Raw genomic sequence first — 16,355 nt, 5'->3', positions numbered from 1 at the left:
AGTTCTCCCACTGGGCGCAGGCAGCTTTTAACCACCCTGTGCTTCTCATGCTTCTGGTCTCTTGTTCTCCTAAGAATGGAGGGTGAACTTTTCTCAGCTCAGAATTCAGCCTCTGGATTTAGGCCTTCCTATGCCTACCATAGAGATAACTTTCTTTGCCCTTTCTACAAGTCTGTAAGACCCACACATTTGCTGTCTTGTCTAGTCATTTGAAGCTTTTTATTAGGTAAATGTCACGACTCAGTTTCTCCTATCCAGATGACAATCTTTACTCTCATACTTTCCAGTGCATCTTAGTTTCAGTCCTTCTAATCTACTGTCCCAATAAGTATATACGTACTTGTTCAAACACGTGTTCCCAGTTTGTTCAATACAATCACCGTCCCTATGTCTTTGGCTAGTATCGCCCTCTATTCTCAAAAATGGGCAAAAGGCCACAGGGAGCAGATGGCATTTGGGGAGGATTACCTCATGTTTGCTACCCCACTGGGTAGGTGGAAGACTATATCCACATCATCCTTTAAAGTCCCCAACCCTCAGCCTCTCCCTGTTTACCTGGACTTTCCCTTAATTCCTGTTCATCTGAAGGATGCCTCTCACTGAAGACTCATTTGCAGAGCAGAGATAACTGACACACTGTGAACCCACTGGTAGTTCTGGCAGGTCACCCACTGCCCTCTCTGTGCCCTACTCTCCGGGCCCCCTCCTCAGGGAGTGATCTTGAAGAATTCTACTCATTACAGTTTTACAGCATCCAAATCCCTTAACCATATAGTGACAATAACACACATACAGTAAGAGGAGCATTGATCACTCACACACGCTTCTAAGGGAAAATGGGCAGCTCTTCCCCCGGTAAGAAAAATATGGGTCTCCACCCCACCACAAAAAAATCCCAGGATGCTCCAGAATGCAGTTTCTTCTCCTCATGACGTGTTGTGAAGCACGTCAGCTGCTTCTTGTTGCTGTGCAGATCACCCAACATCGGGTCACTGAGACAGAAGGCAGCGCTAGCTCCCACAGCTGATAGGATTAGGAGATGGTGCTTTGTCAGCCTTGACTGAGTCGAGAGAAGCCCTCAGCATACGCAGGTGAGCCGTGAGAGAGAGCGGATGTCGGGGGCTGTGATGGGTCTCGGTTGTATGGTGCAGACGTTTTCTCCTTGCAGTGCATTTGTATGTATTATCTTTTCTGTTAAGTTTGCATTGGGGGGGGGGTTCCTATAGATAAAAATCTGTTCTTTATCACATCTGATTTCAGGGATTGGCCACATGCCCCTCACAGGATTTTTGTGAGGCTCAAATGAGATTATATATGTGAAAGAGCTCTGAAAATATAAAGTTTTATGTAAATGAAAGACATAATTCATTTAATTATAAATTTTACATAAACAAAGAATTAAATAATATATCTCCTATTTGGGGGCGTAATTACCCATACACACTCTTTCCCCCCCAATCTATAACATTCTATCTCCTATTCTTTCCGAGACCTGGGCAGGGATACTATTTATAATCTTGAAGGGCTCTAGCCTTCTAAAGCAGTCAGTATTCTCTAAAAACCAGCATTACATTCATTTCTAAAGGAAAAACTGCAAAATTACAAAACAAAACAAAATAAGTAACTAGAAACAGAAATGATGCATTAGAGTATTTTAAAGCAAATGAAAGATGAATATAATACACTATATTAGATTATATCTCTTTGATGGTGTAACACAAACGTTATAAGACATTATTCTTAATGACTTGAGAAACACTTGAATGAAACTAAAGACGGCATAGATATTATCATTTGTACAACTTGCCTTATAGAACAGCAGAAAAACAGGCTTAGGTTCCAAAAGTACAGAGCTAAGAGACGTTAGAACACTAAATCATCAGCCTTTCCCTCAGCAGCGTTGCTATGGTGACAGCAGGGCCACCACACAGCCTCTCACTGCCTGCACTTCTGCAGTAAAAGCTTTCACTGAACACATGTTGGATTTTTTTAGGCACACACCCCATCATCAAATACAAAGACATATTGGAAGCAGCTTTAGGAGTCATTTGCAAAACAGAAGTTGGGTCTCTTTTCTTTATGCTGTACTGATGAGACTCTATGGGCTTCGAGAATTCAGTCAATCATGCATTTGTTCATTTGACTATTGTGTACTGAGTGCCTACTGTATGACAGGACCTGTACTAGGCACTGCCTATGATTCCTGGTAGAGACAGATAAATGGGGAATTCTGATAGAAGAGCATATCAATTCTCCTGGGGTACATTAAAAACAGGTATCCTGGAAATATGCAAGGACAGACCTTGAGGGATCAGGGGAGATTTCCTGGAAGAAGCTGTCTCTAAAGTGAAATTTATGTATCTTTAGGAGTCTAGTAGGAGATTAAGGAGAGTGAGGTGGAAGAAATGCTCTAGACAAAGGGACTAGCATGTGAACAGTCTAAAGGAAAAAGAAAACATGACACCTCCAGAGAACTGAAAGTTCTACTGTTTGAGTTAGTTATCCATGTGTGGGGGGAGGCAGAGTAGCCAAGGGGTGGAGGTGGGGGATGGGTGCACAAGGAGTGGCAACAAATGAGATCAGAGAAGTAAACAAGACTAGATTCTGAAATGCCTCTGTGCTACCTTCAGGATTTTGAGTACTACTTGGGAGAACAACCGAAAAGTCATTAATGAGCCTTAATAAAGAAACACGACTTTATTTGGCTGTTCTGAGAGGCCTTGTGGAAAAATGTAAAAACTGGCAAGAGAGGAGGAAAAGGCAAGGTTGGAAGCAAGGCAACTCCTGTTAGACCACTACTGCAATGATCTGCGATGTTTGTGGTTTAGATTTTAAATGAAGACCGTAGAGTTAAACAGTGGACAGAAGTATTCAGATTCAAGGTATTATTATTAGAGTAGCATGGGGATGACTTGTGGTTTTTGCTACGTGGGGGCCACAGGAGAGAGATGAAAAAGTCAAGAATAAGGTTCTGATTGGGACAGCTCAGTGCACGGTGTTTCTATTCTTAGGCCCCTAGACTCAATTCTCAGTTCTCAGTAGAGAATTCAGAAACACCGTTTGCCCTTAACAGTCTATTCCTGTGCCATAGTATATGTCCTTGGGCTCATAATTTTTGAAATAGTTGATTGTAGGAATCATCCTGGATCATCACTTTTCCTGAAGTCTTTATCTAAGACAGTGCAGGTATAGAAAGTATGAATTAATCACTCCTCCCTCCAAATAAAGAATTCTAAGATGACCAAGCTCACTGTTTAAGAAGTCTAAGTAGATTGAAAAGACATGAAGATGTATGGGATAAAATTTCCTTAGGGATATAGGAAAAGGGCATATTGATTTCACTATTTTCAGGCTCGCTCTCGACTCACGTTGCTTATTCCTGGATTTGAAATTGGAAAGACTCAGAAAAATGCTGTTTGGAGGGCAGTCAAATGGGGATGGTGGTGGCTCAAATACAATTTTCAAGGATTATAGTCCCCTCGTGTACAACACTGGGGGTAGAGATCAGACTGTTTCCCATCCACATTGCTGCTTAGAATTTCCTCCAATTCTGAATGAAGGGCATCTAAGTTATCATGTAAGTTGAGTTCCATCACTAGAAATATTAACTATAGCAGGTGTCCTAAGTAAGGCCCATGACCCAGCTGATGATCTCTATTTTAACTCCTCAGTTGAACAAATCTGTCTGCCTCACAGATGCTTTTTCTGCCTGTCAGATAGGAGGCCTCAGCAAATACTGAAGGGTGTCCTGGACCTGACTTAACGACCCCCTTGTAAAGTTCTGTTCCATAAACTGGGTACAGCTGTTTGCTTGCCCCTTCTAATCCTCACAGCTACCCTTGAGGTAGATATTATTGTCAACCCTCAATTTAAGGAGCATAAACTTTGAAGTTCAGAGAGGTCAACTTTACCATAAACGCACTCAGCTGGGAGGGAGTCCAGTGCTGCCTCGCACCCGGGTTTCTGAGTTCAAACGTAGTGGCCCTCCCCTAGCAGTATGCCCCGGGGCCCATTCCTAGCCGCTGCGGGGCAGAGATGGAGAAAAGGCTGCTCTGAAGCTTAAAACGGTCTGGCTCCCCCAAGTCCTTGGGAAGCGGCCTCAAGGTTCTTTCCCTGGCCCTTCTGTTGCAAATCCCCCGAGGAGAATCGGCCTCTGAGATCCCTGAAGGAGATGCTGTGTCAGTCCTGCAGCACTGGCTTGGCTAGGGTCCGGGAGCAGGGGGACCCGCCCCATCTCTCTCGGGCGAGGTAATTGTGGGGAGCCGTATGTTGACTCAAAACCGAGATGGCAGGGAGGGGCCGCGAGGGGAAAACTTTCTCCATTTTGGCCCTCGGTGATGTCGCAGTTTTTCTCCGCTCTGCTATCAGACGTGTACCCTCTTCAAACCGGACCCCAGGTGCCGAAGAGAGGGGGTCGGGCACTTCCCGGTTGGAGATGCTCGCGGCCCTGGCCAGCCCCCTGGGGTCGGGCTACGCACAGAGGGAGCGGCGCGCGGCGCTGGGGGGAAGCGCCCGCGGCGAGATCGGGCGGTCGGGGTGTCCGACGAGTCACCCGGGGGTCCGGCAGGTGAGGGAGGTGGCGGGGAGACGGCGGCGCCCGGGGAGCGGCGGCGGGCAGCGGCCGCGGCACCACGTGTCCGGCCGGGGCGGGGCGCCGGGGCGCGCCCTCGGAGCCCAGAGAGCCGCGGCGGTGGCGGTGGCGGTGGCGGTGGCGGCGGCGTGTCGGCCCCGCAGCAGCCGCCGCCCGCAACCCGCGCCGGCTCAGCGCAGTGTCCTCGCTCCCGTGCCCGCAGGTGCCTCCTCCTGGACGGCGGCAGCGGCGGCGCGGGGACCCGGTGGGCAGCAGAGCGATGGGACCCCTTCGAGAGACCAAGGTGAGGAGGGCACGTCGTGCGGGCGCGGGGGAGAGCGTCCGCGGGCGCCGGAGAGCGGGGAAGTGGGCACCGCGGGGCAGCGGGCGAGCCAGGTGAGGGCTTGGAGGGGTGGCGTTCAGAGTCGCGGGGGATGGGGACATGGAGGTAGTGGGGACGTTGGGAGGGCAGAGGAGCGTTTGCTCAGATGATGAGACCCAGGAGATGGGAAGATGGCACTAGAGGAAAAGATCTGAGGGGTGGACATGAGGATTAAAGGATTGACTTTGGAGGGTTAATCCCGCCTCCTGAAATTGGGGATTTGGGATCTGGCTCTCAGAGGATGTCCGGAGTGTGATGTGAATAAAAAGGATTGGGTGTTCTGGTGAGTGAGAAATAAGGTCCCTTGCATGTCAGCGACCCAGCATTGGTTCAGGGTCTGCGGTGTGCGGAGAGTGGCTGACGTGATACCTGCTGGGGGACTGATGTGCAGAACAAATCCCGAGGCTGGGTGCGGTTTTCGCCCCGGATGGGGTGGACGCCTGAGCGACCTCAGGAGTTCCCCGAGGCGGAGGCTTTCCCTTCAACTCCTGCACTCTGCAGATCTCCCAGAGGTGTTTACTTTGGCAGCGACCCTTCCTGGTAAGCGTCGTGGAAATGGGCAGGAGGTCATGTTTCCTAATAGTATTTGTTACCCAATGGAAAGGCCTTTTTCAGCTGCAGAGGTTGGAGGGAGCGGTGAGTTTTTTTGCAAAGAGCTCCTCCTAGGAATCCATTTTAATAAGGCAGGGTGGTGGTGACCCTGAAAAACACAATTTAAGATTCCTTCTGCTTCTAGATGATATGCCTTGTTGCCTAAGGCTTTAGCCTCAGTTTCCTCATCTGTAAATAGGGATTTAAGTTGGGGTCCTCTCTATGGCTCGGGTTGTAAAGGTCAGATGGGATAATGGTTAGGAAAACTCTTTGAAAATTGGAAAACCTTGCCAAAATATTACTTTTTATGCATTTTTAAAACCAAGATATCGCCCTCTGTGTTTAATGCTGTGTTTTTTTAAGGAGAGAGAGAAAACTCTCTTCTCCTGGGTGTCCTGTAAGGAAAACAAAAGCCAAACATGGTGTAAAAGGTGGAGCCATCTTACTGGGTATTGGATTTTTGTTTGCTTTTCTGTTGGCAACAAGCCTTGTGTACCAGGATATTAATGAATAATTAAGATCCTGGCCGGAAGAGGAGGGATTTGAAACGTAAGTCCGCATGATCTATCAGGAAAGAATTGTTCCAGGTATAGGGGTCTACTTAGTGAGCAGATAGGAAAGCAGAAATCAGATTGTCACAGCTAATTCAGGGAGAGCAAAATGGAAGTCTAGAGGAAATCAAGGAATAAGTCAGAGAGTGCTTTGAGTAATAAAGAGCCTTTGAGAGAAGCAGAAGCTTGAATGTGACAGAAAAAGCCAGAGTGGGAAGGTGAGTTAGGCATAGCATAGGTGAATGGAATGGCTTCTCTGCTAATGGAAAGTGTTCGTGTGTGTGTGTGTGTGTGTGTGTGTGTGTGTGTCCACACTCAAGTATGTGCTCTTCAATAGATTGGAAGGATTAGACAGAGTTTCGGTGTTCACTTAAGCAACCGAGATAAGGACTGCTCTGTGAAAATTCAATATTCAGAAATGTGATTTCTTAGACACTGAGCCCAGAAGGGACAAACAGAGGTTAAGAGGGGGAAACAAGTTTCCTTTTGTTTTCTTTTTAATGTCCAATTTTGAGAAGGAGCAGAGAGTACAGCATCATGAGAAGGAGATTTCCCGAAGCCGAATTCCCCGTTTGATTCTGCGGCCCCATCTGCCCCAGCAACAGCACAAAGTGTCCCCAGCCTCTGAGTCTCCCTTCTCTGAGGAAGAGAGCAGAGAGTTCAATGCCAGCAGCTCTGGGCGCTCGGCGAGGACCATAAGCAGCAACAGCTTCTGCTCAGGTATAGTACCCAAGGAAGCCCTCCAGTCATGGAGTGTGAGCTCTGCTGGTGCACTGTGAATGGACCGGGGTGTGCCCCTTAGAGCCTGGGTCTACACTTCTGTTATTAGGATGAATTGTGATAGGTTGCACCTTTTTGGCACTTTTGACCTTCACATACAGCAGTTTCAAATGGTTCGACCCTGATGGACATTTGCACCTGTTTTTCTATGTTATTCTAGTTTATAATTTACCACATGAAATCTGACTTTGGTTTCAATGACTGTTTAGAAAACGACTCCTTAATAAATCTGGGAAATGAATTAGCTTGCATTTTTATAATAGCAACCTTAATAAGGCTGTGTACTTCTGATTATAGAATCCCCCAAAACAAAACAACTCCTAATGAATGAGGTCAGGATCAAGGAGGTTTATATCCCAGGGCCAGCCTGACCTTGTAGTTTAGAGGAAAAGAGCACAGGCTTTGTAATTTGCCAGACCTGATGGAATCCCTGACCTTTTCACCATTTACAAGCTGAATGACCTTGGGCAAGTGGCTTAACCTCCTTCGGCCTCAGTTGTTACATCCATAAAATGGGACGGTAACATCAACCTTGTACAGTTGCTGTAATGTTGAATGAGACCGAAAGGAACTCCTAATACAGTGCCCGGCTTATAGAGGTGCTTAATCCATGATGGTTCTTAAAAAGATAAACTGGCGATGTCAGTTTGGGTGCATGGTTAAGGAAGTTTCCTTAAAGTTGTGAGCACATCTGGCAAAAGCACAAATCTCTTCATAGCTTCTGAAGGTGCCACCATTATCAATGACAGAGCCCATTACAACCCATTAAAGCACATGACTTGGAATGACTTATATTCTTTGAGAAGTATTAGAAAATTGGGTAAAATTTAAAAGAATGACTGTCTTCTGAGTAATGAAGGATGTTTCATAGTGGATAATTTTTAGGGTTTATTTAGGGAACATTTAATTAGAAGGCTCACACATGTATGCAAAGGGACATGTGGATGAAGATGCTGTGATTAATTCCCGAATTTAGCAAGATACAGTATTCTAATATTTTTAGTATCAATGTATTTTTTGAGGTTTCTTTAAAGTCCAGCTTTGGACTCCTTGCATAATTTCATGAAATAATTCTATCCCATGCATAAATTGTACATTAGGAATACTATGCTGCCAACATTTTTTTCTCTGTAAAGTCTCAGATTTTCTGCTTGATTCTGAAAAAAAATCTATCAAAATGCCGTAAAGCTTGTTTCTTGCCATTGGTATTACATGAATCTAGTTTAAAATGGAGACCCGTGGATGGTTTGCTTGATGCTCTTGCAAGAAGAAAACACAAAGATACCTAGAACCTGGAACCATGTTTGCAGAAGGCAGTGCTGTTTGCTTAGACTCCATTTTGGAGCTCAGGATTCACTCTGTTTGAGTGTGGATGAACCCAGAGGATGTCATTTCAAACTGACACACTTTGTTTACATAGCTCCATTCCACATTTTTTCCTGATATTTTCTCCGCATAATCATTTTCTCTATGACTGACTTCAGGGTGAGTAGTGTTAGGAAGAAAAAAAAAAAAGATGGTCAAAACAAAACAAAAAAACCCTCCACATATGTTTTAGAAAATATATTAGGCAAACCAATAAGATTATTAACTTTGGTTATGACTCACTCTGCCCAAGACCCATTCTCGGATGATCTCTCCTCCCCAGAGACCTGTCTCCCACTAAGGCCATAATGCTGTACATGAAAATCGAAAGTAGATATTGATCCTTCTGCCATTAACTAGCTGTGAATTGAGTGGCAGAAGCGCCTAATTATGAGCATCTGTAAACCTGTCTTTCCGTCTTGAGCCTCACATCCGGTCTCGGGATGGATGACTCTGTTCCTAGGTGTCATCTTTCTATGTTGGTGCTTCCCCAAGGTTTGGGTCGGTGCCTTTCCTTCTTTGCTTTCCTTTCCTATGGAGCCCCCACAGGCCCCAAGACAGCTTTGAGTGCTGCGCTGACGAAAATTGACAGGAGCCCCCTTTGGGGGCGTGTTAATGATGCTTTAGGAGGTCAGTCGGTGGATGGGAAATAAATGGGTTTGGTACTATGGGGAGCATTAAAGCTGCAGGCAGTGAGGTAGAGAATGTACAACATGTCCAACCAGCAGGGGGAAATAGCTCGTTTTAATCCAGCCGCTTTAACACTGAGACCGGAATATGTATTGGCTTCATCGTGGCGTTTAAAGTTAGAGAATAAGGTACAGGCCAACATTAAAAATGCCATCCTCTGCTAGGATTAAACTAAAATAATTTAGAGATCTCCTGTAGCTTCATAGCCTCACAGTGATCATTCTGCATTAGCTTGTGCTCTTTATAAATCATCACGTTCACTAATGGGAAAGGGAACGTGCAGAGTTAGGGGGAGTCTTACGATCAGGTAGTGAAATTATGGAGGAACACGACGCAATTTAATTTGAAAAGTACATTTTCAGAACTGCAAACTAGAGACTCTGTCCCCAAATTTGTATCAAAGGCATTAATTATGAAGAACATCGTATGTTCTAAGATCTTCAGTTTTTAAAAGAAGGATGTGGTGAGTTTACATGAAATTAAATTTACCTAATATAAAGAATTATCCTTCATTTTGAGAGTCTGGCTTTCCTAATTCCTTAGATAGTATATTGTATTTTTGTTTTATAATGTCATAACAAAAGTCATGATGGTGGGTGGTAGTTAAACTTGAGCAAAACAAATGACAACTCCACGTTGGTGTGTTCTCCACATTGTGTTTTTCTTTTAATTTTACTGATCTGTGAAATGAAAAGACCGGGAACCGTGTATTTTCAAAGTGACCTGTACATTTTTGCCTACTCTCTCCATCCCCTCCCCCACTCCACTGCCTTCCCCTTATCTTCCCCTGGGAGTCTTGACAAGGAACATTTAATGACTTGATACTCTGTATGCTAATTTGTATGTTGTATCTCTCTCATTTCAGAGAAGGGAGTTGTGTGTGACCTTTTGCAATTCATTTGGGGTGTATCCCCAAAGAGCGTTTCTTTTAATAGCTTCTTATTAACAGACTTTCTTTGCAGATATGCCTGTTTTGTGCACTTCCTCGGCACATACGTTTTGTACTCCGACATCATTCTCCTGATAAAGCAGTCTATCCTTTACAGTGTGTATTTAGTCTTCGTCACTGTGACCGTAATTGGGCATAGTTAAGTTTGTATGGTCTTGGAGGCCAGGCCCTATTCAGTGTGCATGGCAAGTAAAATATTATATATTCTTGGTAAATATTAACTAAAGTTAAAAAAAAGAAAAGAAGAAACATACGTAAGGAAGTACATTTAATAGTAAGTCAATAGAAACAAAACATGCTTTCATGTCCCCTCTTTTATTCTTTTTTTGAACAATTTATTTATTTATTTATTTTTAGAGAGGAGGGGAGAGAGAGAGAAAGAGAGAGCAGGGGGGGAGGAGCAGCAGAAGAAGGAGGGAATCTCAAGCAGACTCCCCCGCTGAGAGCTGAGCCCGGCCCCCTCCGCCCATTGCAGGGCTCCATCCCACAACCCTGAGACCTTGAACTGAACCAAATTCAAAAAGTTGGACACTCACTTAGCCAGCCAGGGGCCCGCCCACTTTACTTTTAAACAGTTCTTGTAACCAGCGGTTGGGAGGATACCATGCCAGCATCTTCCTCCGCCCAACACTCCTGCTCCCTTGTTTTGTGTTGTAACGTGTGTTCAAACCCCTATTTGTGATTTGTGTCCTCCGTGTGGCCCACTGAATGAGTCCCCTGTCCATTCTTCTCCCTTTGCTTTGGTGGTAGTGCATTGGGTTTGTCTTCCTACCGTGACTCCAGCCACCCTTGACAAAGCTCAGGACGTGGGTAAGTCAGTCAGTCCCTCCGTCGCACACCTGACACAGCAGCCTGCTGTGCATTCCTCTGTCTTAGTTGAGGTCATAATTACCCCTTGAGGCTGGGAGGCAGATGGATTGCCTGGTTTTACTCTAGTTCTCCTTGGGGTGCCTTGTAAACATGGCAGGTGGAACAAATTATGTGGCGAGAACACTGGTGGTTTTATGGGAGACCAGTGATTTCTCAGTTATTTCCGTGTTGCTAATGTGCACACACAGATACATGGGCAAGTTTGTGACTTAACCCATTAAACACATATACCGGGTCAGTCCCCTAATTGGTCAGATTCTAAGATTCTCTGCAGCTGAATCCTGAGTAAGGTGTTTGTGGAAAGTATTTTGGTTTTTACAGTGGCTGGGAAGAAATTCTTCTTCGAGTGCCAGCGACCTGGAGGTAATCATTGTTGCTGTTTGTGGGAGGAACAATTAAGTCAAATTACAACCTGACTAGTGCCCTGCTGTGACAGGACAAGACCTCCAAAAATCTGCCAGGCCTTGCCAAACAGAACTATTTCTGTTTTGCTTTTGTCCAGTTGAGGAAACTTGGCATCTGGATAGAGTAAACCTTTGAACATAATAATCAGAATGGAGATGAACGGCTTCAACTAAAGTGAGCTGCAGTACAGAATTATTCTATAATTGAATGCCTGCCAACCTGCTGTGAAGAAAAAAAAAAAAAAACAAAGACCCTAAGACTTTAGTATCATTTTAATGAGTAGGGGACCCAGGCACTGTTGTGGAATATGTATTTCAAGTGCTTAGCTGCTTCAGCTGCAGAGTAAGTACCCAGTGATACAGGTTACAAATGAAGGGCACAAGGGAAATAGTTCTTTGAGGGTGTGGTGACTGTAACAAAGACGGCAAGAGCAAAATTTTTTACCATTTAATAACAGAAACACTTAGCAGCGGGGACAGTAAATGTTAATCACGATGGGATTAGAGCAAGCCTGAGAGCAGATTTATGGTACTTAACATGAGAATCCTAAGATGGTCCTAAAATACTGGGAATTGTTTCTCAGTTTCAGAGAATGGTGTTTGTCTACTTGTGAATCCTCAGGAAAACTTGTTTAAAATGCAGATACCTTGGCCCTGCCCTTACCTATCATCACGGGATGGGAGGACCCAGGAATCTGTATTTTATAGGCTTTCCAGATGACTCTTGTGTCTCATGAAGTTGGAGCCTTAGTCTTTTGTGGTCTGTGTGGGTTTGGGAATTTTGGAAGAGGGATGTGAACGGTAATCCCCCAGTGGCTTCACGAGATGAGGAAAGATCAAAGATGATAGAAGCGATGGCCAGCCAAGCTGTTTAAACTCAGGGCACGGCACAAGGAAATTGCCTCCACATTTCCTGGAAATGATAGCTTCTCAACTCTGTATTTACAATTGCCGTGTCATTAGTCTTAGCATTAATATTCTTGACACCTACATTATTGGTGTAACTTGTGTCCAAGTGGTAGACAAGTAAAGGGGAAGGAGAAAGCATTCTCTTCCTTTATTTTCCTGTAGAATCCTCTCTCTCTGGATTTACCATCCCTAGCACACTTCTCTTGCGCATTTACTTTCTTTGGCATTAAGGTGATTTAGGGTACACTGAAAGCAGATATATTGGGTCCACTCTTGGTAAATACCCAATGGTCTCACTGAAAGAGAAAAAAGAAGGAACCGTAGCCTAGGAGCAACAGGACAGCCACTTTTTTGCAAGCTTCCACAAAAACGGAGTATCCAGTAAGCATTTATTAAATGCCTGCTGAGGATCAGAATTGTGCTAAAGCCATCATAATGAATAAAACACAGAGGTCGAAAAATCAATTACTGCCTTAAGCCTGGTGCCAAAAAATAAGTGGGATAGCATATCTTTAGATGCAATTCCCACACGACTATCTTGACTCACCTGTTTTGTTTCCCTGTCCTTTTTATCTATGCGCACTACACACACTTCTTCCTCATAATTGGAATCTATTGCTCCATTTATTTATTTATTTTTAAAGATTTTATTTATTTATTTGACAGAGATCACAAGTAGGCAGAGAGAGAGGCGGGGGGAAGCAGGCTCCCTGCTTCCCGACACGGGTCTCGATCCCAGGACCCTGAGATCATGACCCGAGCCAAAGTCAGAGGCTTAACCCACTGAACCACCCAGGCGCCCTGTTGCTCCATTTATTATCAACATTGGCCTTTCACATTTCACAGACCCAAGCAGTCAAAGAAGTGACATAAATTAGCGTGGCGCAGTGGATAAACATGAGCCTTGGCATCACAGACCTGAGTTCAGAGCATGAAATGAGAGTAGCCAGGCCAGGCCACGTCAGGAAAGGTTTTAGATGTTGTGCTAACCCAGTTGGTGAGATCGAGGATCTATGCAGAAACTAGACTAGTAATATAGAGAGTGAGGCCACATGCATAAAGGACAATAGAGAGGACTCTAGACCAGACAGCATGTGCTCTTTCTAACAGTATTCATAATTTAAAAAATTCAGGTTTTTGATGAACTCTGCCAGCTAAGTACCATAAATAGCTGAGTGTGGCTCATGGGCTGCCATCTGGCAATTCCTGAAGATCTTGCAAAGTCATGGAAGGATTTTCAGCAAGAAAGAGTTGTGATTGAGAATTGAGAAAAATCTTTCTGGATATGTTTTGGTCAGTGGATGGAAGGAGGCAGGAATGATGGCAAGATGCCTGCCTGGTTTGAAGGCCATCGTGGCTGTCTCGTTAAGGACCATAAAATGATATGGGAGAGGATTTGGGGACTAGAACTTATGGGTCTTCATCACCAATTGCAAGTGGAAGAGTTAGATCTAAATTTCCACTGGATGAACATAAACAGAGTAGCAGGACTAGGGAGAAGGACACTGAGTCAGGTTGAGGAGCCAGATTAAGCCTTGTTGCATTTGAGATAAAAGGAAAGGTCTGAAGCTCCAAAGAGAAGTCAGGGATGTTGGTAGCTGAAGTCCAGGGAATTGATAATATTACCCGAGGGCGGTGCCTGGAGAAAGATTAGAGGCCCTCGGCTAGACCTCTGAGATAAAACAAGAGTAGACAGAAAAAGGAAACCAAAGCACCAAGAAAGAGTTCAGAGAGGAAGGAGGAGAGTCAGGAATGATCGTGTCTCTAACCCTAAGGGAAGAGATTCAAGAAGAAAGTAGCCAACAGCTTCTGATGTCACAGCAAGATTAAGGAAGGGGTGCACTAAAAAGTATAAAACCACTAGGTTAGGCAGAAACAATCCCACAAAATTGTAGGGATGGCTGAGATGTGAAATGGAGGTGACAAATGGAGTGTAGACAACTTTACGAAACAGACTTCACTGGGGTGGGAAAGAGGAAATGGGAAGGGTGAATACCTACCATTTACTTCGGCGTGGATGGAACTAGAGGGTCTTACGCTTAAGTGAAATAAGCCAATCACAGAAAGACAATTATCATATGGTTTCACCCATATGTAGAATATAAGAAATGGAGCAGAGGATCAAATGGGAAGAGAGGAAAAACTGGGAAGAAATCAGAGAAGGAGCCAAACCATAAGAGACCCTTGACTTCGGGAAATAAACTGAGGGTTGTGGACAGGGAGGTGGGTGGGGAGATGAAGAAAGTGGGGGACGGGCATTAAGGAGGGGTAAGTGGCATAATGAGCCCTGGGCATTATACACAACTAATAAATCTTTGAATACTACACCAAAAAGAAAAAATAGTGTTGCATGTATAGCAAAGATAGGACATTTATCAAATGACCGGTTATTTTGGTAAAGTTTTTAGGCTGAGGGGAAATAGACAAGAAAGAAAAAAGAGGCATACACAGACACACACATAGGGGGCAGGGAGAGAGAGAGAGAGATTAGCGGAGAGTAGAAAAGTGTTAACTTTGTAACATGACTCCGGTGGACCCAAAAAGACATGTATAGGAAGAAAAAAAAGGCTGGATGTGAATATAGGTAAATGTCAGAGCTGGGGACGTAGCTGAAGGATACATTTCACAGTTAGATTAGGTGCCCGGTGATGCTTCCTCGGTCACACCACATGACGAACCTGGTTTTTAAATTTGATATTTAGTTACCTGAATCCCCAGTAGACTATAAGCTTCATGAAGGCAGGAACAGTAGAGTTCCCTGCCCTATACCAGACACACAGCAGTCGCTTAGTAAGTAAGTATTCACTGAAATTTGGTAGAAGGCACAATTATGAGAACAGGAGAAGTATTTTCACTCATAAAATTTATTGAGAGCGTGTACTGTCTTCGTAGTTGGGAGAATGAAAAACTAGAACAGTACCCGATACTCAACTTAATGGGCTTATTAAGTGAAAGAAACATTCCTATCCTTGAGAGTTCAGCATCTCTAAATGTCAAAAAGAGTAATCTCTCTAATAGAACCATGACTCCAGTGCTGTGGGTAGCTAGGAGAGAGATCTTTTGCTAGGAAAATCAGAAAATGCTCCACTCACGAATTGGCACTTGAAAGCCATGAGAAAAACCAGCAGCCCAGTTTGGAGTGAAGAAGGAAGCCAGCACAAAGCCACACACCCACATTTCCCAGGACTACAACTGGGCATGAACCACCACCCCACCCTACTGGGATGCTTTTGAGAAAGCTCCAGTCTCCTCCCACTGACCCAGGGGAAGGAAACCTGGTGCACTTCAGGTATGCAAGGCTGCTGAGTATGCCTGCGTTGGCAGGTGGCTTTGCTGGCCCCGGGCACACAACTGCTCCACACCTGCCCTGCCTCTCAGCTTGGCTGTCTCCTGCTTTGGAGACAGAGTGCAGCCCCTCTCCCACCAGAGGGGAGAGACACCTGCCCCGCTGCTCCTCCTGAGGTTGGACAGAGTGCCCTAGGTTCCACTGCCTGAGGTCACATCCTCAGGCTGACTGTCCTTTTTTCTTTTTCTTTTTTCTTTTTTTTTTTTTTTTGGTTTTTATTTGAGTATAGCTGACATATGTTCCAGTAGCTTCAGGTGTACAACATAGTAGTTCAGCAACTCTGCTACTATGCTCTGCTCACAAGAGCGACAGCAATACCATGGAGTATATTCCCTGTGTGGGACCTTTGATCCCTGTGACTTGTTCATTTTATAACCGGAAGCCTATAACTCCCACTCCCCCTTCACCTACTTTTCTCACCCCCCCATGTACTCCCTTCTGGCAACTACCAGTTTGTTCTGTGTTGGTGGGTCTGAATGACTGCTCTCTCTTTTTAGGGAACCCAAAGCAAGCTTTCCAGTGCAGACCGGTGCTCAGCTGTGGGCTCGTCTGGCCCGCACCCCCATCCTTGCAGAAACTCATCCTTCAGGCTTTTCCTGGCTCAGTGTGACTTCTCCTGGGGCCCCTCCCCTTTTCTGGCTGGCTCAGGCTTTCTTCTGTCTTCTTTGGTGTGGGTGCTCTTAGAGTTCGTTTTCCTCGCTGACACTAACCTAACCCTCAGAACTCTTGAGTCTGTGGACCCTAACCCACCCTTCTATTTATTCTGAGGTGTTTGTGAGGATTATATTTTTAAGACTAATTATTGTACTTTTTAAACTCAGAAGTAATAAAAATGTGCAAGCAAATTGAGTGGATGTAATCGCATCTATAGGATTTATTTTGTTTTGCTTTTTGTCAAAGCAGGATCTGTGATCCTTTCTGTTTATTTGTTAAGTGAATATTTTTTGA

The 16,355-nt window shown here is 44.8% G+C and overlaps 1 protein-coding gene across 10 annotated transcripts in view; it reads left to right on the top strand.

Annotated features, from left to right (window-relative positions):
• SYBU (syntabulin) overlaps nt 1-16,355 on the top strand; it is a 113,137-nt gene that overhangs the window by 34,598 nt on the left and 62,184 nt on the right. Inside the window, exons 1-3 of one of the 10 annotated variants that reach the window (XM_045078063.1) lie at nt 961-1,091; nt 4,794-4,874; nt 6,613-6,814. In XM_045078063.1, coding sequence (XP_044933998.1) covers nt 4,851-4,874; nt 6,613-6,814 — 226 coding nt within the window. In that variant the 5' untranslated portion in view covers nt 961-1,091; nt 4,794-4,850. Of the gene's footprint in view, nt 1-960; nt 1,092-4,280; nt 4,398-4,484; nt 4,568-4,715; nt 4,875-6,609; nt 6,815-16,355 lie in introns of those variants that run through there. The other 9 variants (XM_045078061.1, XM_045078060.1, XM_045078059.1 and 6 more) reach the window with 9 other exon arrangements.

Source organism: Mustela putorius, unplaced genomic scaffold, assembly GCF_011764305.1.
Source record: "Mustela putorius furo isolate JIRA1106 unplaced genomic scaffold, ASM1176430v1.1 tig00000228_pilon_pilon_pilon, whole genome shotgun sequence".
NCBI classification, from domain to species: domain Eukaryota; kingdom Metazoa; phylum Chordata; class Mammalia; order Carnivora; family Mustelidae; genus Mustela; species Mustela putorius.
Note: the sequence above shows the minus strand (reverse complement) of the source record. Positions and strands in the feature narration are given on the sequence as shown.